Below are 27,025 nucleotides of genomic sequence, written 5' to 3'. Positions count from 1 at the left end.
GCAGGACTTTCGTTAGGGGGGTAGAACCAATGTGATTGGTCAGTTAGTTAAGTATTTCTATTGTTTTACTTGATGGGGGCAGCTGCCCCCTTGCCCCCTAAGCTACATCCATGAAAGAGAGTCCACTACCTCCCGAGGGAGACCGTTCCACCGTCTAAACAGCTGTTACTGTCAGAAAGCCCTTAAGATATTTGAAGATGGCTCAGTATAAAGCAGTATAATATTGACTCAGTATAAGACAGTTTCCTGTGTTCCTATGCTGGGCAGCCTCTCGAGTGCCAGCTTTAAAAGGGGTTAAGGCAAAATCCTGGAGAATAACGTTATCAGTGGTTACTAGCCATGACAGATATATGATACTTCTAAGTTGCTGGAGGTCACAAGCAGGAGAGGGCTACTGCAGCTGTTTTCCCTCCTACCATTAGGGTCCAGACCAGGATTTTCATACCTGGAAGCTGACCATCCTTGCAACCTACTCATAAGTAGACTAAAAGTATCGTAGTTAATAGGTTAAGCTGTCCAGTTTTAAATCCACAGTGCTCTTATTTATTGCGTACTGTATTCTATTTTGCCCTTTTGCTTGCTTTCCCCCTACTTTTTAAGAGATCAGCACATCCTTCTGATAGCTGGGAAGAGACTTGAGGTGTGTGGGCTGCTGCCTTTACTCAATTTATAAGAGAACCATCTGGGAAAAACAGGATGTGTTGGTCTCAATCCCTGGGTTTTCGGATGTTTGGAAGAATGCAAGCTGCTTTGATCTCCAAGTGGGATAAAACAGCTGGAAACTACCCCTGCCTGCCCCCAAGCAGTTTGTGTGTAGGTTGAATCAAAGTGTACAGGGTGAACTCCTCAGCAATTTGTTAGATTAATTGATTTGGTGCATCCCCAGTTTTCCCCTTTTGGTTCTGGGGCTGTAGGTGACCAAAAGAAAAAGTGGGTGGCAACATCTACCAGAGTATGATTCAACTGACAGTACTGCAGGGCTGTTGTGTTGCGGCTGGGCAAATAAGCCCCAGCCAGTTTAGCCAGTGGTCAGGCATGTTGCAGGTTGTAGTCTAAAACATCTGGAGGGCACCATCTTGGCTCCTCCTAGTCTAGATTTACTGGCAGTAGAAACTGCAGGAGGGTAGAGAGCTGTTGCACTCGTGTCCTGCTTGTGGGCTTTTCAAAGGTATCTGGTGTTGACTGCTGTGAGAACAGGTTGCTAGACTAGATGGGTCTTTGGTTTGATCCAGCAGGCTTTGTGTTATTATGCTCTGCGGGGTTCCAGGCATGAGTCTCTCCCAGCCCTGCTTAGAGATGCCAGGGACTAAACCTGGGATGCAAGCCAGGTGCTCTACCACTGAACTATGCCCTGTTTCCCATCTTGTGGCCTAAGTGAATCATGTGTTGTGCAAAGGACTCCCCCCATTCCTAAATCTAGGACTAATCAATTTAATGGCAAAGAGAGACAGATAGAGATAATGGTGTGAGACATAAATCTACCCTCATTCCCCATTTTGTGCAGTTTTGCAAATTTCCCTTAGCTGCCACATCTTTAAAATAACACATTTCCAGAGTTCTCAGGAGCCACAAGAATGAGAAATGTGCTTTTCCTCTGGAAACCAATAGTCTCCTCTGTCCCACAGTGTGAACTTTTTAGATCAGTGCACTTTAATCTTGGGTCTCAGTCCAGATGTTGTAACTCCTATCAGTCTCAGCCATCTTAGCCAAAAGTAACGGGTGGTGGGAGTTATAGACCAACAAAATCTGGGGACCGAAGGTTGATGATGAATGCTGTGTAGGACCTTTTTGGCTCTGGAGCACCAGGAAATATATCACACAGACAATTAAGAACTCAAGTCAGCTTTCTGCACATAATATTTATTAGAAGAACTGTTATGTAGAGATTAAACCATTGGTTCAGAGAAAATAGGTTGGCAAGGACAACGAAGCAAAACATCTATATGACCTATATCTCCCTTCCCAAAGCAGCTTGCAGCGGTACATGTCATTGAGGAAATAAAGCAATCAGTTAAACAGCTTCTGAAATCTTGCTTGTTGCTTGATAAAAATGTGTGCTCTAAAGCCTGCAGAAAAAGAAGTCAGCCTAGAAGTTAAATATTGACCATGGACTTCTAACAAAAGATCTTGCCCAAGTCACAAGGTTTTATTGCATGCTTGTGTACTACGAATTGGTAATTTTCAGGAGCAGCAGGTATTTTAACTGGAGGCATATCTTTAAAACATATGAGGGGCATGTAAAGGAAAAATCTAATGTCTTGAAACTTGAACATGAAAGATTTGATGAATACAGCAATTCACCATGCAAAGGTTTGCTGAAAACTCTGCAAGAGTTTTGCCTTAAATTTCTGCAAGAGTTAAGTAGCTATAGCCTGAGGCTCAAAATCAAGAGGAAAAAAGTAGTTTAGGAGAAAAGGTCGTAAACATTTACCTGTGCTCCACGCTTTCCGGACACAGGTCTGGGTTTTCCAGCTCTGTGTCAAAGCAGTTATGTTTTTGTTTTGTCCCAATGCTTTCCCCAGGAAAATGTGTGTTTTACTACTGAATTAGAGCAAACAGCAATCTGGAAAATCTGATTGCCAGGTTTTCCTGGGGAAAGTGCCGGGAGGAAATAAATTACCTGGACCTGGAAAGACCAGACCTGTGCCTAGAAATGAGGCACAAAAAGGAGTGTGGATGAGCCCCAGCATATTTGCTTCATAATGTTGTAATGAGCCAGCCAAAACACCCTGGTGCTTGACAGTACTTTTGGGCAGAGGTAGAGGGTCTCACTCAGCAGGGGAAATGACCAACCACTCTATGAAGTGAAGGAACAGACATTACCATCTAAAAAGCCCCCCATGAGAAGACTATTAAGTCTAGAGTCTAAAACGGTCACCACTATTTTTAGGTGCTGTAATAAGTTTAATATCTTGAGTTAAGATGGGTGGTCTTATTAATTAGCAGCCACAACAAACATTAATATTCTACTGGAGGCCTCTCAACCAGGCAGGCACTATTCTCCAACTCCTACCCCAATGTCTCTTGTAAAAAATAAAATAAAAATCCACATTACTATATGGATTTTTTTAGTAACTGCCATGAATGACACCCATTCTGGTCAGTTTATCCCCAAATATCAACAATCTTCTCACTTCCTCCTTCAATTCTACGTACTTTCAGAGAGAGAGAAAGACAACCACCCGCACTACTTCATGATGATGGAGGCAGCGAGTGGGGACCTTAAGAGTCTTTGTGGGCCCAGGTGAATCAAAGGCACTTTCACATCCAAAGACAACACTTCAGTGACCCTGGTCTAAAATTACCTAACTATACCACTGCATCCCCCTATATTTCACAAGTCAAATAAGGACACTCATGTGGACACAACCCTATTCTCACACCAAAAATGATGACACAAGGGAACGCCTTTCATGCAGTCACTATTATGCACTATTGTGTAGGCCTGCCAGCTGTACATCTGTATGCATTTACCCTGTGAATAACCTGTTGAGCAGTTTGTATTTAAAAAAGAAGAAAAAGCTTAAGAATATTCAAACCCACAACAGAACTGAGGGAATTTACAGATTAGCTACAATGCAACTCAAACACATTCAGCAACATTTCCAGACAAGCAATTTTGGTGGAATGGAAGAAAAGCTACTGGATATATGAAGCTGTCCTATAATGAATGGGGACATGGGTCCTCTTAGTTCAGTAAATATCTGTGTTGCATGACAGTATTTGTCCAGGATCTTGGGATATGTTATCAATCACCTGCTGTTCATGATCCTTTAAAAACAAAACACCTGGAAATGACAGAGTTCAACGTAATGCATATAAGGCATGTTTGAACTGAGCTACACCCATTCCGTATGTGCCAAGGGTGGCCAGTTCCACATAGCTCCAAAAGAGGAAATGCATCATATGTGCACAAAAAGAACAGGTCACAGATTTGCATACAATTTGCACATGCTCATTTGTATGTCTAGCTAGAAATTTAGAAAGAATTAATATAATAGAAATATTATAGCCTATTGGGGTAGACGGTGTGACCTGTGCCTGCTCAATTCTGCTGTCAAGGTGCTGTTGATGGGCTACTTCAAGGTTTCTGCAGATCTGCCTTCTTATAGTACTTTTCCTTTAAGCTTGGATCAGACAGTCCTTCAAACAGAAAGTTGCATTCTTGGACATATGGCCACCCTCCCAGGTGTGCACGTCTCCATGTTGATTTTGTTTAAAAGCACCCCAAAATCAAAACAGAGGATGTTTTCAGACTGTCACTATTTTCAGGTGGAATTCAATCACATATCAGCAAATTCAGGCAGCACAATTAAATATGATTCAGCTCTCTCGTGCAACAAACTTGCTTCCTATCCTCCACCCCCCCCAAAAAAACCTGCCCCCCCAGTACAGATTGGAAAATGCATTGGAACATGCAGAATGACAATTGCCTGGTGTAACATTGTATAACTTAGCCACCAGAGACAGGATTTTTAAAGAGATTAATACCAGAAAATAAGAGCTGTCTCTGGAAGATAGGGACAATGTCTCCCCCTCTGCATCTCATTCAGTTTAGCACTTGGACGAGTTTATCAGAATGAAATGTGTCCCAACAAATCTTCTCAAAGACAAATGATCTGGAGGTGCTCAGCAGTTTATAATTTCCCAACACTCTTTTCTTTGACTGGTGACACTGGCTTTTTGTTCCTATTTTGGACCTGCCTGCCTGCCTGTTACTGGGTAGTAAAGTTAAATGAGTGAGTGTGAATTGCTTTCCCTAGGAAAAGGTGGCTAAAGAAGAGTAACGTAAGAGCAGAGGAAGAACAGATGTTCGCTGGTCAGAAGGCAGTCAAATCATCCTGGCCCACGTGGGCTACGGTCTTCTCTTGGGTTAGGCTCTTCTGGCCGATGGAAATCTAAGAGAAAATTGGAGAATGAATGGACGATAATGAACTGGTTAGGCAATATACAAAGCAAAGCAGTGGTACTCTGCAAAAGAAGGAGGAGGAGGAGAAGCAGCAGCAGCAGCAAGTGGTGCAAAACAGCACAGTGACAATATACCACCGCATACAGGCAATTACTGCAAAATTGAGCTGCTGCTGCTGCTGCCAGTCAATAGCCAAAGATGGGGGGGGGGGGAGAGACTGATAACCATATTGGCTGCTACAACAGAGCAGCCATAGGAATGATGGAAGCTGCCTTATCCTGAGTTAGACAGTTAGTCCATCTAACTCAGGCCTCATCCACACTTCCTCTTCTCCCACTGCTTCCCCCCAGGGAAAACAGCTTTTTAGCGTTTAGCTGGATCAAATTTGTGTTTCCTCCGCATTGACGTTTACTCTGATTCAGCACTACAGAGTGAGTTTTCCCTGGGGAAGGAGTAGGGCAATGCTTTTTCAGGCATGTAAGAAGTGGAAGCATGGCTGAGCTCTCAGTATTGTCCCCCTTGGCTAGCAATGGCTTTCCAAGGTTTCAGGCAGGGAGACATTCCCAGTCCTACCTAGAGATGCTGAGGATTGAACCTGGACCTTCTAACTGCAAAGTGAGCTACCAGTGAGCTATGGCCCTACCTCCTGGAGGGAGGAGATATTAGCAGGGCAGACAAAGACTGGTGAGACCAGGGTTCAAATCCTTCCACTCAGCCATGGAGCTTACTGGGTGACTATGGCCCAGTTACATACACTCAGCCTAATTCACCTCACCTGGGGATAAAATGGGCAAGAGAGAAAAGGATCACGTATACTATCCTGATTTCCCTGGAGGAAAGGGACTAGTAATAAGTAGTTTATGTGATCCAGATCCAGCTACATTATGAATCGCAGCCACACTGTGCCTGCATCATCGGTGCCAAGCATATTATTAGTACATAATTACAGCAGTTACAATGACAACGACAAAACATATCATTAGCATTCCTGGAATGCCTTAACAGTGTTGAAAGTATCCCACATTCCTTACCTGTAACATCCGACAATGCAGGACATTATTATCCCTATGTTGCTGATGTCAGGGACAGGGAATGTATCCAATGTTAATCATACTAAGAGTAGGCCCATTGAAATGAATGGCTATGACTGACTTAGGTCCATTAACTTCACAAAGCCATTCCCAAGTAAAACAACCCACTGAATTTAAAGTTAAGCTGAGGCGAAAAGAGAAAAGAAAAGAAAATTCCCATTCCCGCACCCACCTCACACAAAAAATAATATTCTGCCATTTTTACTCCATTTTTTAAAACGTGTGTGTATGTGTGTGTGTTGGCTGCCATTTAATTCCCACAATGCTTCAAAATGCAGCTAAGGCCAGGGCACTGTGAAGGGCGCAAAATGGTGACCTGACTGCCAATACAGTTGATCCTACTGCTGCTAAGCCATGGGTGTGTGTTTGCAGGAGGGAGAAGCTGTGCTATTGCTACCACTTACAGTGAGGTCTGCTCTGTAAGAAACTGTTGGAGAATTTACTGTATCCTGGGGGGTGATTGGTTTTTGTTTTGTTTTGTTTTGGGGTTTTTTTGCAGGGTGGGATGTATCCTCCCTGCAAATTTCAAAAAAAAACTTTGAATAAAAAGGAGAAGGGAAAGAAACCGTTGGACAATTTTTCCTTCCCCTAATGAAATTCAGTGAAATGTCCCCTAAATTACTCTGCCTGTAGATAGGGTGGAAAATTCCAATATAGACCACGTGTGTACAGCACTAGTTAAAAGTTATAGATAGGTAGATATAATCAGCACTATTTCTGTTTCGGTATTTAGCCTCTTCCTCAGTGTTTTTTCAACCATGGGTCTCATTCCAGATGCTCCAACTCCTATCGGCCCCAGCCAGATAAGCCAATGGAAAGGGATGATGGGAGTTATAGTCCAACATTATCAAGGGAACCAAGGTTGAAGATCAATGCTGTATACTATACTACTGTATTTCCCTCCTCCTGTCCTCTACCTCTCCATCCCATTTTAATGCTTCAGAGGAAAGGACCCACTCACTTAGAAGAGCCTCTCGTAGCACTTATCACAGTGGACAATGTCCCGGTGAATGAAGATTTTATCCAGGAGATCTCCCATTGGCTTGTGACAAATCCCACACTGTGGAGAGAGAAAGAAGAAATAGCTGCAATTGAAATATGCCAAAAAAAAGAAGGATCTATACAGAAGAATCCCACACTGGTAGGGTGGCAGCATACAAAGGAAGATATTTATTCACACATCTTAGTTGGACAGGCAGCAAGCATATTAATATTTTCAAATATTGCACATCAGTTGTGGTTCGAGGACCCGACCCGGCGAAGTGAAATAAAGACACAAGGACACGTGATGTAAGGTTAATGGGCTAGAAAAGGCCACAACTTTATTGGTTACAGCAATTGAAAGGTATTGGCTTAGGCATTGGATCGAAATAAGTGGGTTATTCACCAGTAGGTGGAGCCTGTTGATGCTAATCCAACTATAGGCTCACCCCTGCTGTCACCGAGGGTCGTGCCAAGGCCTCCCGCCAAGCAGGCATCGGACGGAATACACAACCCCCAGATTCCTTTAACGGAATACCCCTAAAAATTGAAGGCATAGGCTATGGCCACACCTAGCACTTCGACACACCACAAAACATTATTCCAATGCCTAACCTACCCACCAATACCACAGACGTTGTGCCGATTGCTACGAGGTAGGCGAAAAAACCAAAAAGCCTAGTGCCAAATGGAAAAACTCCTACCAGGCCCCCCGGGCAAGCAGGGCGACCAACCTAAGGTCCATAGCAAGGCCAAAAACCTAAGCCCTAACTAAAAGGGAGTGGAGGGTGGGTGACTCGCGACGGACGGAGGAAAAATGAGGCTGGGGAAGGCTGGCGCTGCAGCAAAATGCTGCTGAACACGCCCCCTCCGTGGCTCCTGATTGGATGGCCACCGAGGGGGCGTGAGCGCCAGCCAGGTGAGCGGGCGGGCAGGGGGCCACGCCCCCTGCTAGCCGGAGCTCAGGCCCCGACCACAACCCCTCCCCTCTCTTTCAGGGAGGAGAGTCTTTATACAGCCACACAAAGAACAGGTCTTGTGAAGATTCTGAAACACACCGAATGCTAAATTTCCTTGAATTACCATCTGCAGGAGGGATGGTGGCGACAGCTGGAAGATCTGCTTCCCCATCTTACACAGGAAGGTCCTCCCTTCTCTCTCCTCCACCCCGGTTGCCGAGCTTTCAACTTTCAGCTGCTCTTTCTCCTTCCTCGTCCTTCTCTTCTGTCTGGGGCTGCCAAACTGTACCAGATACTGACAGAGCCCAGGGACTCATAGCAGATAATAAATTGTGTAACCAATACCCTACTTTTGTGCCTGGTCTTGGTGTGATGAAATAAGGCATCTTGATACTTGTATACTATTGTTTTCAAAGGTTTCCGATTAATAAGTGTGAGGTGGTTCCCAAATGATATAACCTCCCCATTTCCCCCCTTGCCATATAGATACGCATGACTTGTGGCAAAAAGAGGGACCTACCCGGAAGCAGTACTCATGGCAGCAGATTCTGAGGTTCTCAATAGTTATCTTAGCACAGTTGCGGATCTCACGGCCACAATAAGTGCAGATGTCTTCAGTTGGTCTGAAATAAAGGAGGAGGAGGACTTAGGAATGCATATAAGGGGAACTTGCCCATCAAGTGTCACTGCTCTTGACTGAAGCCTTCCTCTTGACTGATTTAAATGAACAAAAACAAACATCAGGAGATATGATGCTCAGTTGTCCAAAATGCTGTATTTTTTCTTGCCTTCCCTACACAAGGCCATGGAACTTATAGCTTCTACATCTAAACAACATCTTGCGTTTCCCCAGATTTCCTGCTTTTCCAATTTTGTGCAAAAGTTTTTTAAAAATCTAAATCTAGTGAAAGAAAGAAGAAGAAAATGCATGAGGAAAAAAGAGGAAAATAACTTTGTGTGAGCAACCCAATAGGCTCCTTATATAAAAACCTTTTTTAAAAATTGCCCCTTAGTTCCAAAGTATGTAATGTTGTCCCTTTGTAGGAATTATCTCTTGGACATTGTAATTATTTGTTATAATGAAGCTTTCCAGGTTGACAAACGGTCCTACCTTTTCGGGGGGCTGCTATTCAGAAAGCTGGCACTGCTATAGCTTGTCCTCTCCAGTTCAGACAAATCAGCCAGGCTGCGACTGGGGGATGAAGGTAAGAATAGATCATTACATGTACAACATTACATGTACAACTTAAGGGTTAATTATTTTAGTGTTAAAGTCATCTAACCAAGAAGGGGACAGGTGGAGGTGTTACTTAGCAAGTAGGCAGAATGGCATGATATTTGCTGAGGTAGCACATGCCCTGATTGGCTTTGTAGTTCTGAGGGAGCTTTTCCTCTGTAGGCTTGGTTGAATGTCTGCCTGCTATGTACAAACCTCTCTGTTCTTTTTTCCTTAAAGTATAGCCTGTTTTCGTTCAGTTTTCCTCATTAAAGTGTGATCAGGATTTTCTCTCTCTCTGGACCCTATCTGTGTTACTCAAGTGACTTTGCAATCAAATATTGCATACAAGGAGGATCATTTAAATACACAAATATTTATAGATTGCAAGGAGCAACACTGAGAGATTATGGCAGGCTGAGAGAGGTTGCTTTTATGCTGGAGTACCCAATGTCCTGGAGGCTTTCCCATTTTGAATTAAAATGGATATCCCACACAACCTTTATTACAATGCTATTCTATAATGTTTACTCACAAATATAGCCACCTTCAGTGAAAGGTCCCTCTAACATTAATAAAAAGGTTTCCTGTTGGAAATTCTCTGTTGACCACAGCAGAAAGATTACTAACTGCCTCATGCAATAGCCTTTCTTAATTCTTCAGTGTCCTACTATTTTACTAAATAGGAAAGAAAAGGGAAGAAGAGTGGAAGTCATTATTTAAAGCTGTCCCCCTGTAGGACAGGACACTGAGCCAATTAAGAGAAGCTTTTCAAGGGTAATTCATTTCTAGTCTCCCAGGATAGGATAAAGACTGGCAAACCGGGAACCGTTAATTAAAGGCAAAGGACCCCCCAAAGCCTCAATAGCAACTTTTCCTGTCGACACTGGCTGGGTTAGTGCAATAAGGCTTGCATCTTATTGCACCCAAACATAAAATGTCATAAATCAGAACTGAAAAAGCACTGGTGAACAATACAGAAAGCACTGGTTTGCAATGGCCTAACACTGATATTGTCTAGATGCTCTGCTGAAAGTGAGTGAACAAAGGATGGTAATTCCAAGGCAGGCTCTAATTTGGAAACATCCAGGGGAAGTCAGAGATATTTCTGATTTCCCACATAGATGCTAGCTCTCCAAAGCAACTCTTTGCTTCATCCCCTCCTATATCCATGCCTTTTCTCATCTACTACATCATCAAATTTGGGGGAGCTATCTGAGGGATCTTCTGCATGTGTGGGACCATTTTTTGGGTCATCAGAGCCAAAGTAGCCAAAGACAAACTAACAAAACGTTTTACACACAGATTTATCCATACATAAAAATGACATAGGTTTACATGCTGCAGAGGCAATCATAGATGCACCCATCCACTCCCTATTTCGTTCCCTTACCTATTGTAACGTGGTGAGGATGACAACTCCGTGCTGTTGACTGATTGCTTCACGAAGAGAAGGCCTTTGCTAAAAATGGCAAGAAAAAGATTTTGAACAGGTTGTTTTATACATCTGTCTATCTAGGCATGCCTGGCATGCTCTGGTCCATGGGGTCACGAAGAGTCGGACACGACTAAACGACTAAACAACAATATCTATCATCTATATCTATCTATCTATCTATCTATCATCTATCTATCTATCTATCTATCTATCTATCTATCTATCATCTATCTATCTATCTATCTATCTAATCTATCATCTATATCTATCTATCTATCTATCTATCTATCTATCTATCTATCTATCATCTATCTATCATCTATCTATCTATCTATCTATCTATCTATCTATCTATCTATATCTATCTATATCTATATCTATATCTATCTATCTATCTATCTATCTATCTATCTATCTATCAATCATCTATCAATCAATCAATCAATCATCTGTCTATCTATCATCTATCTATCTATATTATATTATTTCTATCAATTTTTAATTGTTTTTAATGATAATTTTTTTCTATGTTTTAGCAGGGGGGCGGGTTCCATCTGTAAACCACCTCAAGGCGGAAGTGGAGTATAAATATTTGTAGAAGTAGAATAACAAAGTTTACTTCAGATAAGACAGTATAAGAGTCTGTGATGTATAGTGTTTCGAGCAGGCATGTCCAAAGTCCATTTTGGTGACCTAATCTAGCCTGCCGGTTGCGTTATTCCGGCCCCTGTGGTAGTATTTCTTGGGGTAAAATCCTAAAAAAAGCTCAACAACTTCCAACTTCAACAACTTTGATTGGCCCTCTGGTCGGCCCCCATGGCCCTTCACTTCATCAAATCTGGCCCTCTTTGAAAAAAGTTTGGACACCACTGGTTTAGAGAGTGCCAAACAAGGAGCAGGAACAGCCACATTCAGATCCCTAGCTAAGCCATGAAGGGGTGTTTCAATGAATCCAATGAATCCCCTCATGGTTTGAAAGCATGTGTGAAGGGCACATGAGGTTGCAATGAATAACCCTTGCCTGCCCTTGCTGATGATGCATGCAGCAGCCTTGCTGTATGTTTGGTGGCAGTGCAAAGGGGGCAGTGCAAAGGGGCCATATATGGCTACCGATGAATACTACTACTACTATTATTATTATTATTATTAATTATTATTATTATTATTACTGTTGTTAAACCTATAGCCTGCCTCTCCTCCAAGGAACTCAAGGTGGCATACATGTTTCTCCCCATTTTATCCTCACAACAACCCTGTGAGCTAGGTTAGGTTGAGAGGATGTGGCTGGCTGAAGTCCACCCAGTGAGTTTCAAGGGTGAGTAGGGATTTGAACCCCGATCTCCCGGATCTCAGTCCAGTACTCTAACCTCTGCACCACATAGACTCATGCATGCTGGACTCCTCCACAGTGCCATATTATGGCTGGTGGAGGGCTGTTTGAAGGGTGAAGATAGCCAGTGCAACCTCCTCATGAGCCCTTCTCAGGTGACTCTGGGCTAGCCATGACCTCTCTCAGGCTGGATCTAGACACATCAAAAAAGTGATTCAATTAAACACGTTGTAGATTTCATACAGGGAAATCCCATTGGTGAAAAACGGGACTCCACAGCGTTTTATCTTTACCAAAGTAGCTGAGTCCTCAGTCTAATCTACCTGACAGGGTTGTAGTGCCAAATCAGTGTAGGAGAAAGAGGAACTTGTATAATATCCTGATCGCCTTAGAACATAGAGATGAAGGCGAGATTCTGGAAGTGCCGAAATGAAGGCCACATTCTGGGAACCACTAAGCAGTTCTGTCACTGTATTAATGTCACAGGCAGTGTACAATGACTTGTGGGAGTGAGTAGCCATGAAAACTAGCTTCCTCTTGCCCTCCACTTTTTACCTTGATGTGGTGGGGTCTGAGTCATAACCAGAGGCCGAAGGATTCTTAAGCCGAGAGGAAGCTGACGCAGCCCTCTCATCTGAATTCCTGTCAAGGGAAAGGAAATTAGATAAGCAGCACATCTAATTAGATATCAGCTCAGGGGCATGTGTTAGTGAAGGATAGACATTCAGAGTGGCATCCCTGCTGTATCCCCTCATTGCCTGAGCAGCCATTAATGAATGTTTGGTACAAGGGCTAGGTGTAGAGAGTCCAAGAAACATCAGCACTGGTCACCTCCACAACATAAATTTAAAGCACATGGCTTCCCACAAAGAATCCTGGGAACTGTAGATACAGGGAACCTCATGGAGATACAGTTCCCAGCACTATGAACAAACTAGGGCCAAATATCTGTGCCAGCAACCATAAATTTAAAGCTTTGGCAGGTTGTTATGGGTGAATAACAACCTGTTTAACCACCTCATCTTTACCTTCTGATATCTGTGTCACAGATGTCCTTATAGAAAGGCACCCTGTGGCTCCTTGGGGAGCCAATTATTGGGCCATCTCTGAAGGGGTAGTAGGACATACTGGGAAGAAACAGATATATCAGTGTTAGCAAAACAGCAAGAAATGTAAGAACAAATGAGATGACGCCTTTTATGGGTTGTCTCTAAATAACCAAAGAGAGCTATCAAAGTACATGTGCATTATTAAAAACACCCATTCCTACATTTTAAAGAAATTAAGGCCCTTGTTTTGATCCATACATATACATTTTTATTCATTATGCAGATGCCCCTGTTCCTTTTGGATTAACCTTTAGTTGTTCCAGTAAAATATGCTTTGCCTTTTGCTTTGTGCTTCTAAAGCACATTAAGCTCAGTTCGTGAACATGTTTCTCTGATAATAGTCACCACCAACAAAATATGGCACTGCATAATGCTCCTGGAAGCCAGCCATGTCCTTCTCCAGGACACTGCTTCCCACTCCCACAATTTCCCGTTCTTTTCCCCTAACAAACCAGCCAGTATTCCATGATCACTGAACATGCTAAGTCCCCATTTGCCCATTTTGGATTACCTCACCCCTACATTAGAGGATTTATTGTACTTCTATAAACCTTGATGTTCCCTCAAGCCTAGAACTAACTATGATGGCTATTATCTGCTTCCACTGTCAAAAGGCAGTGTGTTTCTGAATTCCCGTTTCTGGAAACCGCAGGAGAGGAAAGGGCTACTGCCCTCAGGCCTTGCTTGTGGGCTTCCCACGGACATGTGATGCGCCAGTGTAAGACCAGAGTGGACTAGATGGGCCATTGGCTTCACCCAGCTGAGCTGTTCTTACGTTCTCTGTCTTGTACACAGACTGTACCATTTTGGATGGACAAAGATGGATACTTGAAGAATGAGTTTGCTATTAGCGCATAGAATTCTGGCATGAGAAGTAACTACGTCAGCCACATATTTCAAAATGTTCTGCAGGACAAGCATGGTGCAGGGATAAGAAGAAGTTCAGCTAAACCACTGTTTTGCTCGCAGAGGGTTGAACAGGATTGCACACAAGCATGGGATCAGCAAGGTTAGGATAATGGTGATGCCTATTGCGATAATGCTATCCATGGCAACTGAGCTGATTTTTCCTCCCTACTATTCTGAAGCCATCACCACTGGTGTTCTTGCATATCCTGCCTCTATCATGTTATCTGGTTGTGATGATTCATAAGTTACTGCTTCCACTGACTTCTGAAGACTCTTTTTACTATACAGACCAGAATCCAACTGATCTGAGCCAGGTTATAAGATTCTCAGGTCCAATTCCCACACAGCTTTCACTCTACTGTTCTCTATGGATTTCTTACTTAGGTCTTTTGGACTGTTCAAAGCCTCTTTACCTTCCACTGTTGAATGCTTGGTTGTTCAGGTATGATGTTATCTCATGACTGATCTCCAACTTTCTGGCATTGGATGGCTGGTTGCTCAGATATGATGACATCCCATGCCTAGTCTCTGATCTGATGGTATTGTTGGGTTGGCAATCCAGATATGACGATCTCCTGTGACCTCTCTCCAACACATTGGGGTTGTCCATATAGGTTGGCATCCTATGACTTGTCTCTGACATGCCCAAAATAACCCCCCTGGAGAGACTGAAAGAAATCCTAATTGTCATCATAGCAAGATCTCTCAGAGGATGACTCTGTTGCCTATCTGCCATGATTAACTATTGGAGTTGTTAATCCATAAAACATGGAGAATCTCAGCACCATGTTTGATTTACAAGAAAGAATGTTGTCTCCTCTGTCCAAAGCTGAGGGGACAGCAAGATGGTTTGCAAGTCCTGGCATATAACGATGGATAAATTTATCCAGATGGAAAGCAGCTGGAGGAAAAGGAAGCCCACAACATCTGGTGGTGCTAACAATGTGAAATAGTTTGCAAAATTGCAAACTATTTTATTGCTGAGGAGGAGGAGGAAGAGTCAAGGACAAAGAAGGCAGCAATCCAATGCAGAAATCAATAGATCTCACATCCAAGTGATAAAGAAGGAAGTTTTAACCAGTCTGAAAAATAAGGGAAAGTGCCAGAAAGATAAACTGCACCACCGTTTTTTTAAGCCACCAGATCAGCTAAATCCTATAGAAAAAATAGAACAAGTTAGTCCCAACAAATCCCCCTTGCTTTTAATGGAACTGTTGGGACTAACTTTAGCTGGATTTGGAGCTAAAGAATGATGAAAGCTTAATGAGAATAAAAACAAATAGCCAAAATATCAAATCTAATGAAGTTAGTTCAGTAGACATGTTTTGGTTTTTTTCTAAACCAGATTGCCATTCTGAAATATTTGGCTATTTGAAATAAATTCAGATCAGCAGGATGCAAAGGATGCTGAAAGAGCTAGATGAGGAACTTTCAGAGTTACCAGCATCTATTTGGAGAACTCAGTGGAAGATGGATGAAAAGACTGTAGAAAGGTAAATAATGTACCATGAACATGATATTTCACATTCTAAATAAAGGCCTTGGCACAGTCCTACACAACACATGAAGAAGTTAATATCCTCCTCTCGTTCTGACTGAAAATCTGACCTGTGTTTTGGTTTCTAACAGATTAACAAAACACACAATAGGTCACAATATGCTTATTGCCGGTCTAAGATTAGGTGATGTTCCGATTTCTCATTAACCTCTTCTGTCAGCGTGTTTGTCAAATTAGCTAGTGCCACAAAACTGAGGACTGTAAACAATAAGAAGAATAGGATTAGGTTTAAAAATGATTGGCAGCAAAGAAGTACAGTGGTGCCTCGCAAGACGAAAAGAATCCGTTCTGTGATTCTCTTCGTCTAGTGGTTTTTTCGTCTTGCGAAGCAAGCCCATTGACGGATTAGCGGATTAGCGCTATTAGCGGCTTTTAGTGGCTTTTAGCGGCTTATCAGCTTATCGGATCAGCTGATAAGCGGCTTAGCGGCTTAGAAAAAGGGGGGGGAGGAAAAAAACCCCACAGGAACTCGCAAGACATTTTCGTCTTGCGAAGCAAGCCCATAGGAGATTCGTTTTGCGAAGCACCTCCAAAACGGAAAACTCTTTCGTCTAGTGAGTTTTCCGTCTTGCGAGGCATTCGTCTTGCGGGGCACCACTGTAATATAAAATGAGAAGACCCAACTATGTAAATATGCCAAAAGAAAATAACGCAACAAGAGAAACTTTTTCCATAGCACAGTTCGACAGGACAGGCAGGTTGAAAAATACGAATACTACGCCCAGTTGTGATTGCCGCTTTAAGAAAGGTGTAAAATTCATAACACAAACAAATTTAAATGGATTCACAAGACAGGAACAAATGAGATCAACTGCCAGAATGTTTGGGAAGGGACTCAAGAATTCAAGATTCTGAATCTAGAAAGATGAAGATTAATGATTTGCAACTTTCATATAACAAGGGGGAAAAGTGAAGCAACTGCTTTCTCTTTTGCCAAACATGGAAAAGACAAGAGGCAACTGAACTGAAGTCATAGCAGGTGAATATTTGTTTCACTGTCCTAACCATCATGACCTTGCCCGTACACTAAGATCTGCACTGAAGGCCCTACTTGTGTGCCTACTGGAATGGCTGATTAGGCTGATGTGTGCAACAGAGAGTCACGGAACTCCCTTCTGAATGACTTATGCATGCCCCCCTTTGGCACAGGTTTTCAAGAAGGCCCTGAAAACATCTCTCTTCACTGCTAGAGCGGTGGAACCTTCTGCATGCAAAGCAGATGCTCTACTACCTCTTCCTGTTGCTTATACTCAGCATGTGGCATTTCTCTGTTTGTGGTGAAATAACCCATCAAATTTAACATGCCGTCAGCATAAACCACAATTTTGCATGCTGACGTAACTCGTGAGAGGGTGTGCACTGAGCACGCAATTCCTGCTTGCTGTCTTCTATGGATGCACAGCTAGGGAAGTGTTGTGGGCTGTTATAAAAAGTATTCATCCAAGTATTCATCCTCTTCAGTGGAGAGATAAAATCTATCAGAAGCTTGCAGCAGCAGCAGCAGCAGCAGCGACCCATTATGTAAATTTACTAATTAACTGAGACTCTCACATTACCTGCCGTTTCTTGGCCCCTGCCCTACTCCTGTCCATTTCACAGCAGCCTCAGACATAGAAACCAAGTAGGCGCATGCGGAACAATAAAACAATGGAGAAAGAGTTCTGTTTGCTTTGTTTTCTCATGGCAGGATGCTCTTAAAGAACAGGATAAGAGGCAGGGAGGTGGAAATGGCAACCCTACTGTGCACTGGTGGGGGGGGGATGATATTTTTACAACAGGGATGGGGAACCTGTGGCTCTCCGAGTGTTGCTGGATTCCAACTTCCATCAGCCCCAGTCAGCATGGCCAATGACCGGGGGTGATGGGAACTGTAATCTAACAACAACTAGAGGGTCATAGGTTCCCTGCTGTAAGTCCTGCTGTAGTAGAAATGTAAATAATACTCAATGGTTTTAAAAGAGGTTAAGATTATCTGTACCTGCTGGCCACAATGGTGATGTTCTCCCTCCACTGCTCCTCTGAATACCAGTTGCTGGGAAGCTCAGGTGGGCAGAGTGCTATTGCACTCATATCCCACTTGCGGAATTCCCACAGGCATCTGGTTGGCCACTGTAAGAACTAGACTAGATGGGCCTTTGGCCTGATCTAACAGGGCTCACCTTGCATGCTTATTCCCTATGTTGCAGATGTGGATGCCAAGGTTGAAAGCGAAAGAGAGAGTAGCTTGCTGAAGGCCACCTAAGTCAGTTTATGGTAGAGACAAGATTTCAACCTGGGACTCTCTATGTTTCTGTTGGGAACTGGAGTCCATTGACATCTGGAGAGCTACAGGCTCTCTGGTAATGCAGCATCTTCCCAGGCCACAGCTCAAGTATGAAACTATGAGATCGGTGAGGAAGGGGAACTCTGCAGACACTGCAGCCTTCCATGTTTCCTTACCCTGATGTGTCCGAATCTGTCCCATGCTCTCCTTGTTGGCTTTCTGGAGTGGCAACGCCACTCTCTGTAGAGAGAGAACTGGACCTGCCAGGGAAATGGAGGGGATATAAACATGTGTGCGCAAACCATGCTTTCCAACTTTCCATTGCTGTGAGCATTTGGGCAGAGATGGCCAGAAAAACAATCCCTGCTCAAATCCTTGTGAGCAAGTTGGAAACAAGTGGGACCTTGCACATAGCATACAGTGGTACCTTAGTTCTCAAACGCCTTGGTACTCAAACAACTTGGAACCCAACACTGCAAACCCGGAAGTGTTCCAGTTTGCAAACTTTTTTTGGAAGCCAAACATGCTCCGTTTTGAGTGCCACACTTCTTGTTTTAAGTGCCACGCTTCCGATTTGAGTGCCACACTCCCATTTTGAGTGTTACGCTGAGGTCTGTCTGTTTTTGCTATTTATTTCACGTTTTTGTTTTTGTGGATCTTTTTGTTTTGTTTTTGTGACTGTGTGGAACCCAGTTCAGCTACTGATGGATTGATTGTGTGACTGCAGTACAGTGGTGCCCCGCAAGACGAACGCCTCGGAAGACAAAAAACGAAGGAGTTTTTCGTTTTCTTAGCCGCTTCGCAAGACGCATTTCCCTATGGGCTTGCTTCGCAAAACGAAGCTTGCCCCGCAAGCTCTGGGGATAGCGGGGAAGCGCAGCGCGCCTTCCCCTCTGTCCCCGGAGATTGCGGGGCAGGCAACGGGGAGAAGCAATCTTCTCCCCACCGCCCCTTGCTTTAAACAGCTCCAGGGACAGAGGGGAAGGCACGCGGCGCTTCCCCTCTGTCCCCGGACAGTCTCCATAGGAACGCATTGATTGATTTTCAATGCATTCCTATGGGAAACCGTGCTTCGCAAGACCAAAAACTCGCAAGAAGAAAAAACTTGCGGAATGAATTAATTTCGTCTGGCGAGGCACCACTGTACATTGTTTATTGCTTTCATTTTATGGATCAATGGTCTCATTAGATAGTAAAAGTCATGTCAAATTGCTGTTTTATGGGTTATTTTTAAAATTCTGGAATGGATTAATCCGTTTTGCATTACTTTCTATGAGAAAGCGCGCCTCGGTTTTGGAATGGACTTCTGGAACGGATTAAGTTTGAGAACCAAGGTGCCACTGTACTGTGGAAAACATAGAGAGAAGATTGTTCACTTCAAAACTGCAAGCACTGCCACAGCTTTCTCCCTTCTAAGACAGGACAGTGGCGTAGTGTGGGGGGTGCAGGGGGGGTGGCCGCACCGGGCGCAACATCTGGGGGTGTGCGCTCGCGCTTGCACTCGCAGCTCTCTGCCCCTACCGGCTTAGGGGGGCGCAAATTACTTGCCTTGCCCCGGGTGCTGACAACCCACGCTACGCCACTGAGACAGGATAAATATGTCCATTTCCATTTCTCTCCTTTTCTGTTTTTTCCAAATATTAAATTCAGTTTGGCACATTTCTGCAAACATTTGTGCTTTTATTTATTTCTACAGTCTGCATGAAAATTCATAATTGTCGCATAATTTTGGTATGCGATTTTGCCTAGTATATGCATTTTAGTATATGGTTCAAATCCCTGCGGCGGGGTTAGCTCCCGCCATTTGGTCCCAGCTCCTGCCCACCTAGCAGTTCGAAAGCACCCTTAAGTGCAAGTAGATAAATAGGTACTGCTTTATAGCAGGAAGGTAAACGGCGTTTCCGTGCGCTGTGCTAGTGCTGGCTCGCCAGAGCAGCTTCGTTACGCTGGCCACGTGACCCGGAAGTGTCTTCGGACAGCGCTGGCCCCCGGCCTCTTAAGTGAGATGAGCACGCAACCCCGGAGTCGGACATGACTGGCCCGTACGGGCAGGGGTATCTTTACCTATACCTTTATGCATTTTTGCAAGCAATTTCCCCCAAACAGAATGCATCTATGTACATTGTTTTCACAAGCATATGCATTCCCCCCATGCACTTTTCATTCATATACACTTTTGTGTACGGGCTCTTTGGTGAGATAACTGCATCACACAATTCAGAGAAGTGCAAAGTTTTGAAGGATAGTTTGGCTTTGGTTTGTGTATTGATTTGGGAAGTGTGAATTTTGCAAGTTCACATTTAATTACAAAGGGGGGAAGGATCTCCATTATTCCTCCTTCCTTTTCCTGCCCGAAAGACCCATTTATTTCCCCTTCAACAGAGGAAATATGCAGGCAATGGTGGAGACTCCAGTAGACCCAGTGAAGTTTGCTCCTGATAAGAAACTGATGCTACTTGCTTGAGTTCCATCAGGGAGAGGACCCTCCGAGAGCATTCTGTGAGCAAGGCATGTCCTTTTCACAGAGTGATACTCCATAGCAGCAAGAACAGCTCTTGAACCATGCACTCACCTTGCACTTTCCAGCTCTGACTCATCCCTTTTGGCAGCTCTTGGGAGTTCACCTTGGATGCCAGTACTAAGGCTGCTTTCACTGGACCATGAACCAGATCTGACCGACGAAAGACAGTAACATTTGCAAATCTTGTCCATTAAAAAAAGAATACAGATGCAATATACCTCTCATACCAGTTGTTGGGAATCACAGATGGGGTGAGTTCTGGTCTTGTTTGCAAGCTTCCCATAGGACTGCCACACTAGTTTATCTCTGCTGGTTGTGTGACAGTTTGTATATTTTCCTGTCTGCTTTGTTTTAATGTGTATTTGATTTTAATGTAAATCTGGCAATGAAGACTGGAAAAGGAATATCTGAAATAAATGGGAGAGCAATCCAGCCCCCTGAACTGCCATGAGCAATGCTATCACTTGATCTGGGTTTGGTTTGCTTTTCAATCCTAGGTTCTCGTGCAGCAAAGGGGCTTCCTTCCTCTCTCCCTCCACCACACCTTCTGCTCTGCCTAGTGTGTGGCAGGGCTGTGGCTGTACCACTCCATCAAGCCCTGCTATTGTTTGCCAGGGATTAGGGCTGTAGCCTAAGTATAAATAAATAATGGAAACTGAGCATGCTCAGCAAGCATCGGATAGTGATTGACAGTTTTGGAGAAAAGCTGGAAAACAAAGTAGGAGAGGGAGTGGAAAGTTGTGGTTCGAACTCTGGAGACAAACACTCCACACTGCAACATAGTGCTGCAGGGACCCACTTATATATAGATTACAGAAGCAAGAGTTACTTTTAAGGAACAAAGGCACAGGTGAAAAATGCCATTGGTATCCTAGAGACAGTGGAGCTGCAAAATATCTTCAAGGGAAGGTTTGACAGGGTCCTCCTCTCACTGCTTCTGTGAAAAGTTTTATAGAAAGCAGCTCATCTGACTTTTGCCCCGACCATATCAAGTAGCAAAGGTGGAACCTTCTGTTGTCTGCCTCCTTACTTTGCCAGATGAGCTTCCACCTTTTTGTATTCTGTGTCACTTGGACTCTCATATGCCATCTCTTGCACAGCCTTCTTCTCAAAGTCAGAGAAAGATCTGCAAGAAGAAAGGAGACGGTTGCGGACCCACTTGCAGTGACACCTCCCCAGGGAGCAAGGCCTAGCCTTAGAAGGTGAACAAACTGGACGAGACAATGTTCTCGGATTTAAAATTGGCCACGACTTTATTGATTCCAGATGTAGGTAGGATTTGACTCAGATACTGGATGTATATTATCTCAGCCTCCAGGTAAAGGGCTGACATATGACAGGGTCGAGCCTGGGGTTAATGAGTTCTCCACAAGTTGCAGGTCTACATGGATGGCCATCCCAGGCTGCTAAAGGAAGCTCTAGGGCCCATCTGCCCCATGCCTTGGCTTTTGGACAGAAACTTCCACCTAGCTTCCTTTAACGGGCTACTTTGTGATTGCACAGTTTTGAGGTAGGGGTGATGCACCACTTCACCCCTGGCCTGATGTTAGACTAAAAGGATTCCACCTAATGCCCCATCGAGCCAAGTTGCAACTATTGCTATGGGGAGGGCTAAACCTGCAAACAGGGCCAATCTGTTTGCAGGCAAATTGCTTCCTAGCTCCTGAAACGGCAACCATTACTGAACCACAGGAAAGCCAGTAAGCACAGTGCCCTGGGAAGGAAGGAAGGTTGGCATACAAAACCCACAGCATCACTAAATGGGGTGGAGAGAGGGAGGGTTGTTCTTCACCTGACTGCAGTCCCAAGTGTGGGCACAGCCAGCATTTCTGTAGACTAGGGGCAGACAGGAGAGAAGCTTGCTCCACTCTGGTCCTCTTACAAGCCCTGCCCACTCAGCCTGGCCGGATGGGCCAGAATTCAAATAACCAGATGGCAGGAACACCCGCCACTCCTAGCAGCCAGCCTTGGGATTCCCCAACTGCTGGCCACCTCGCCCAGCATTGCTCCCTGGGAATCGAGGCCCTCCGCGACAGGCCGCAACCACCGCCCATCCTGGGACTGGGTAAGCTGCCAATTCCAGTCCATCCTAAAACTACTGCCATCCATGAAATTGCCAGAAGGTGCTCCTTGCTCCTATTAGACAAAGGCTACATTCACACTATACATTTAAACTACATGGCTCTCGCAAAGAATCCAGGGAACTGTATTTGGTTAAGGGTGCTGGGAATTGTAGCACAATGAAGAGTAAAGTATGGTCCCTAGGACTCTTTAGGGGGAGCATCATGTGAATTAAATGCAGAACGTATGAGCTGCCATATGTCTGGATTTTCCCAGGCATTTGGCTGATTTCTGCCCGGACACTGCTGCCGACTGCAGTATTCTGGATATGTCCGAGAAAATCTGGACATATGGCAACCCTAAATTAACCCACATGAACACAATGAATTACTGCAGGACCAATGACATTAATTCTTAGCATGGCTTACAAAGCTTTAGGAAAACATATCTCTGATTAATTTTCTGGAAGTCTGAGTAGCTGTGTGTAGGGACACTTCAGTGCAGTGATGGGGAACCAGTAGCCCTCCAAATGCTGGTGGACTACAATTCCCATCATCCTTGAGCATTGCTTCAGCTGAGGTTAGGCTTCCTGAATTTATAAATAACCCCTTCCCCTAAAAAAACCTCCCAAAAGCAATTTGCAACAATAATAAAATGCAGTGATAAAAATACATAAGCATATTCAAGACACAGCCAGAGTAAAAACATCCAAACGTTGGTGCTGCCCAAATGCACAGGGTGGGAGGGAAGAATTGCTGGGCACTGAAACAAGGACAAGCTGGTGCCAAGCAGGCCTCCCTGTAGATAACAATCCATAGACAAGAAGCAGCTGTTTGATCGATATACTACCATATCTTGCTAAATTTCATTCACACCACCGGGCATGGTAAGACACAATAGCAGACCACATTGCGTGCTTCTGTTCCTCCATTATTTTACCCATGAAAATGGTAGTAAATAACTGTATGCTAGAATACCACCCCAAATTTTGTCAGATGGCGACACAATCCATGACAATCATGGGGAAAGTATAGATCAACCCCCCCGTAATTTTCCAGGTTAGCAGGTAGCAAACATTTCTTTTCCTGTAGGAAATTAACACAGATATGAGCACTAAAGTTCCCCGTGGATTTTGCTGCATTTCCACAAGTGGCTTTTATGTCATGTGAAAGATCATATAAAATGCAGAAATTATCAGGAAGATGCAGCCCTGGTTTGGGAAGTTCAGATTAGGTTGGCTTGCTTTTTAAAGCATACTGAATTGAATTCCCAACCCCATTCCTAATTATGATAGCCAATTCCTCCAAGATTATGTGGTGTCCCGTCCCCCCATCAAGGGGGGGAATATGGAATATTTCCCTAAAATTGGACTCTTTACCTAAGATAGCTGAAACCTGATTCTGACCTTCTGGGGAGAAGGCTGATGACAATATAGCCAAAATGCCAATTTTGCTTTTTCCTATGTACCTTTTTGAGCCAACATCCCCATCGCTGTCAAAGTGGGTGGGAACACTGTATGTTGCTCCAGAAGGAGTATCGGTGCTGTCCCTATTGAAAGAGCCAGCCCTATCAGAGATAGAAATACAGTTCAGTGTTAGATGAATATTCAGTGCCTGGATTTGCTGGTTTTCCTCTTCCATCCCCTTTTTCATTTGTATTGTGACTATTATACTGTAAGCCCATACGCAGGGAGCATGTTGCTGTTCTAAAATCTTTTCAGAAGCACTTTAGGAGCTGCTTGAATGCAATTGGGGGCCCTACTGAAGTTGTATTGGGAAGTTTTAAATGATTGATATTTTATTATGTTTTTATATGTGCTGTAAGCCGCCCAAAGTGGCTGGGGAAACCCAGCCAGATAGGTGGGGTATAAATGTTGTTGTTGTTGTTATTGTTGTTGTTGAGTTTGCTCCCCACTTTCCCCTTCCATGTTCACACAAAATCTGTGTGAATTCTGTGACATGAACTTGGGCTCCCTGGTGGAGCTTCCCTCTTTGTGAGCCTGGGCAGATCTGCCAAGAAAACATCCAGCGAATTTTTGTTACGCATGAAGCAACACGGATTGTCAATGGCTGCTGAGCATGACAATAGTATATTCTGCCTCCAGTATCAAAGGCGGAATGCCGGTTGCTGGGGAACACAAGTGGGGGAGAGAGTGCTATTGCACTTGTCTCATGCTGCTGGGCTTCACACAAGCATCAGAGTGGCCACTTTGAGAGAAGGATGTTGGACTAGACGGGCTTTTGGCCTGATCCAGCAGGATTTTTGTGTGTGTTCACGCATCTCATTTCCCAGCATTAACTTCCCAGGGGAAAAAGGGAACGGGGAAGACCCAGTTTAAATCTTCACTAAGCTTAGGAAGCTCATTTGGTGACCCTGGGCATAGATATAGCGTGTTGTAGGGGATTGAGTGTCAGACCTAGAGGGCTAGACTTAGAAGACCCAGGTCCATTGCTGCACATGAAATCCAGTAAGTGAAATTGGGCCAGATTCAGCTTTAACCTACCTAGGAGAGTAGGGAAGGGGTATAGCTCAGTGGTAGGGCATCTGAGAAGATCGCAGGTTCAATTCCTGGCGCCACCAGGTAGGTCTGGGAGGGGCCCTGAAGAGCCGCTGCCAATCAGTGCAGACAATACTGAGCTTGATGAACTACTGGAATACTGTGAGGTGTTCCCATGTACATTCTTAGGGGTGAATTGGCAGCTGCTGAAATTGCAATTATGGTGCCTTTTTTCAAGTGCAGGCTAATTTTAGGACCTTGGGACAGAGCAAGGTGGGGATTTCAGGGGAGCCAACAATGAAATTATGTGAATATTCTTGTCCATGGGAGGTCACTACCATGCTAGAGTTCCAATTAAACTGAATTGAAATTTTGTGTCAATGAGGTGAGTGGTGGCAGAATCCATGTCTGCCCCACCCACTTTTAGGGAGAAGTCTTGCCACCACCTTTGGAGTCTGTTCAGGAGCTTTGTGCGTAGAAAAAACAACAGCACAGCAGCAGAGCTTCATTCCTGCTTCCAATGACAAAACTATCCCCCCGCCCAAGGAAGCTGTCCCCACTACACCTTTCCACCACTGTAAATGCCACCCTGTTTTGGGTTTCCTTGGGCATTTTTCAGGGCGGATGTAGTCAAAAAGTGAAAGGAGGGAGCAGGCTAGCTTTTCAGCAAAAATGTGAAAAATAGTGCCTGTACCTTTTGTCTCATTCTACAAATGCTAGAAGCTTTTAAAATTAAAATTAAATTGCAGGAAGAAGGATATCCCCCCACAGGATACCCATGTGACCACTGTCAAAAATATTCATATGTTCAGTAATCAAAATATTCAAATAATTTCACCCATATCCCACTAAAATGAAGAGATGCCCCATACATATTTGGAACGGCAAATGTGAGAAGGGAATGGGGTAGCCTGGAAGTCCCTGAACAGTCTTTGTGCTGGCTGGACAGGAAAGGAATGAGGGGGCCGGAGCGTGGACACTAGCCAATGTACCTGCACATCTCCCCCTGGCTGCGCTACTGCCCATGAGTCTCCCCAGGACTGGGAAAGCTGGCAGAGAAACGCCAGCAATGTTTTTGTGCATGTGTGTTTTCTCTGTTGGTAGTGGGGTTTCTTGCTGTGGATGGTTGTGGGCACCAATTCATACCACTCAGGGTGAGAGCCTGGATGGATTGGAGTGGGGGAAGAAAAGGGGTTAAGTTACTTAAAAGCCATAGAGTCTGTTGGCACAGAATGTGAGAGTGTCTTCATGTGTGAGAGAGCAGGACTGAGTGGGCTGCTGTAAGTGAACAACAGAGTGGGAACTGTTGCTAAAACCACAGGTTATTTATTCTATTTAAATCTGCTTGAATGCCTTGTGTTTGCTTTTACCTAAGTATTTGGTTAAATTGGGAATTTTAATTTTTGTTATTGTAGTTTTAAAGCTTGTTCACCTTATGACAGAATTGTTAAATTGTTGTTCATTGAACCTGTAATCTTTTAAAAATTTTGGTATACTTGGTTTTTCCTCTCTTTATTTCATTAACTTTGCTCCCTGCTCTTAGATTGAAAATATTTATTGAGGAGCAGGCCATAAATACTGCAAATAAATAAATAAAGTCTAGATATCACAAGCTGGTGGAAAGGAGAGACATACCGCACAGAATACCCTAACCATCTTGGAGGATGGTGTGATAAAAATGCAACAAGCAAATTAATTATTATCATCTAAAATGAAGCCACTATTTTACATTATCTTTAGACCTCCAAAGTTTTAGCCGTGCCGCCCTTTTACCTTGGGGAGCCAACATCTATGTCACGCAGGTGTTCTCCAGCCATGGACTGAAGATAAGTCTCAGGTGTAGAGAAAGCATCTCTGGTTCGATAATGAGAGGTGGGCCTGCTAAGGAAAGTCCAATGAACCTTTGTGAGGACATTTGGCCAGACAGACTGTCAAACGTGACTAATGGTAATTTCCATACTTGGAAGTAGGGTTTTATTTGGCCCAGTTTTTGCTGCAGTTAAGATGCTCAAAAAATGCTCATTGAAACAGTTTTGTGGAAATGCATACAAAAATACATGCAATAATAACACATACAGTGATGCATTTAACAACATGTACAATTTTAATGTGAACTTTTCATGCAATCTCTCAAAGAATCCACACAAAACGGGACAGATTTCTGATTGAGCGCCAGCAAAAAT

At 43.9% G+C, this 27,025-nt stretch overlaps 1 protein-coding gene across 9 annotated transcripts in view; it reads right to left on the bottom strand.

The window, feature by feature from the left end:
- Positions 1-1,844: 1,844 nt before the first annotated feature.
- Positions 1,845-27,025, bottom strand: part of ZNF185 (zinc finger protein 185 with LIM domain) — a 69,431-nt gene continuing 44,250 nt past the window's right edge. For 2 of the 9 annotated variants that reach the window (XM_081180141.1, XM_081180142.1), the window contains exons 17-29: positions 26,616-26,723; positions 23,813-23,911; positions 21,315-21,410; positions 20,336-20,434; positions 17,940-18,023; positions 14,356-14,610; positions 12,953-13,051; positions 12,480-12,566; positions 10,550-10,618; positions 9,052-9,132; positions 8,461-8,563; positions 6,962-7,060; positions 1,845-4,898 (exon numbers count right to left, since the gene is read on the bottom strand). In XM_081180141.1, the coding sequence (XP_081036267.1) occupies positions 6,962-7,060; positions 8,461-8,563; positions 9,052-9,132; positions 10,550-10,618; positions 12,480-12,566; positions 12,953-13,051; positions 14,356-14,610; positions 17,940-18,023; positions 20,336-20,434; positions 21,315-21,410; positions 23,813-23,911; positions 26,616-26,723 (1,279 nt within the window). In that variant the 3' untranslated portion in view covers positions 1,845-4,898. The remainder of the gene's footprint in view (positions 4,899-6,961; positions 7,061-8,460; positions 8,564-9,051; positions 9,133-10,549; positions 10,619-12,479; positions 12,567-12,952; positions 13,052-14,355; positions 14,611-17,939; positions 18,024-20,335; positions 20,435-21,314; positions 21,411-23,812; positions 23,912-26,615; positions 26,724-27,025) is intronic. The other 7 variants (XM_081180143.1, XM_081180146.1, XM_081180144.1 and 4 more) reach the window with 7 other exon arrangements.

Source organism: Podarcis bocagei (genome assembly GCF_964188305.1).
Source record: "Podarcis bocagei genome assembly, chromosome: Z".
Classification (NCBI taxonomy): Eukaryota; Metazoa; Chordata; class Lepidosauria; order Squamata; family Lacertidae; genus Podarcis; species Podarcis bocagei.
Note: the sequence above shows the minus strand (reverse complement) of the source record. Positions and strands in the feature narration are given on the sequence as shown.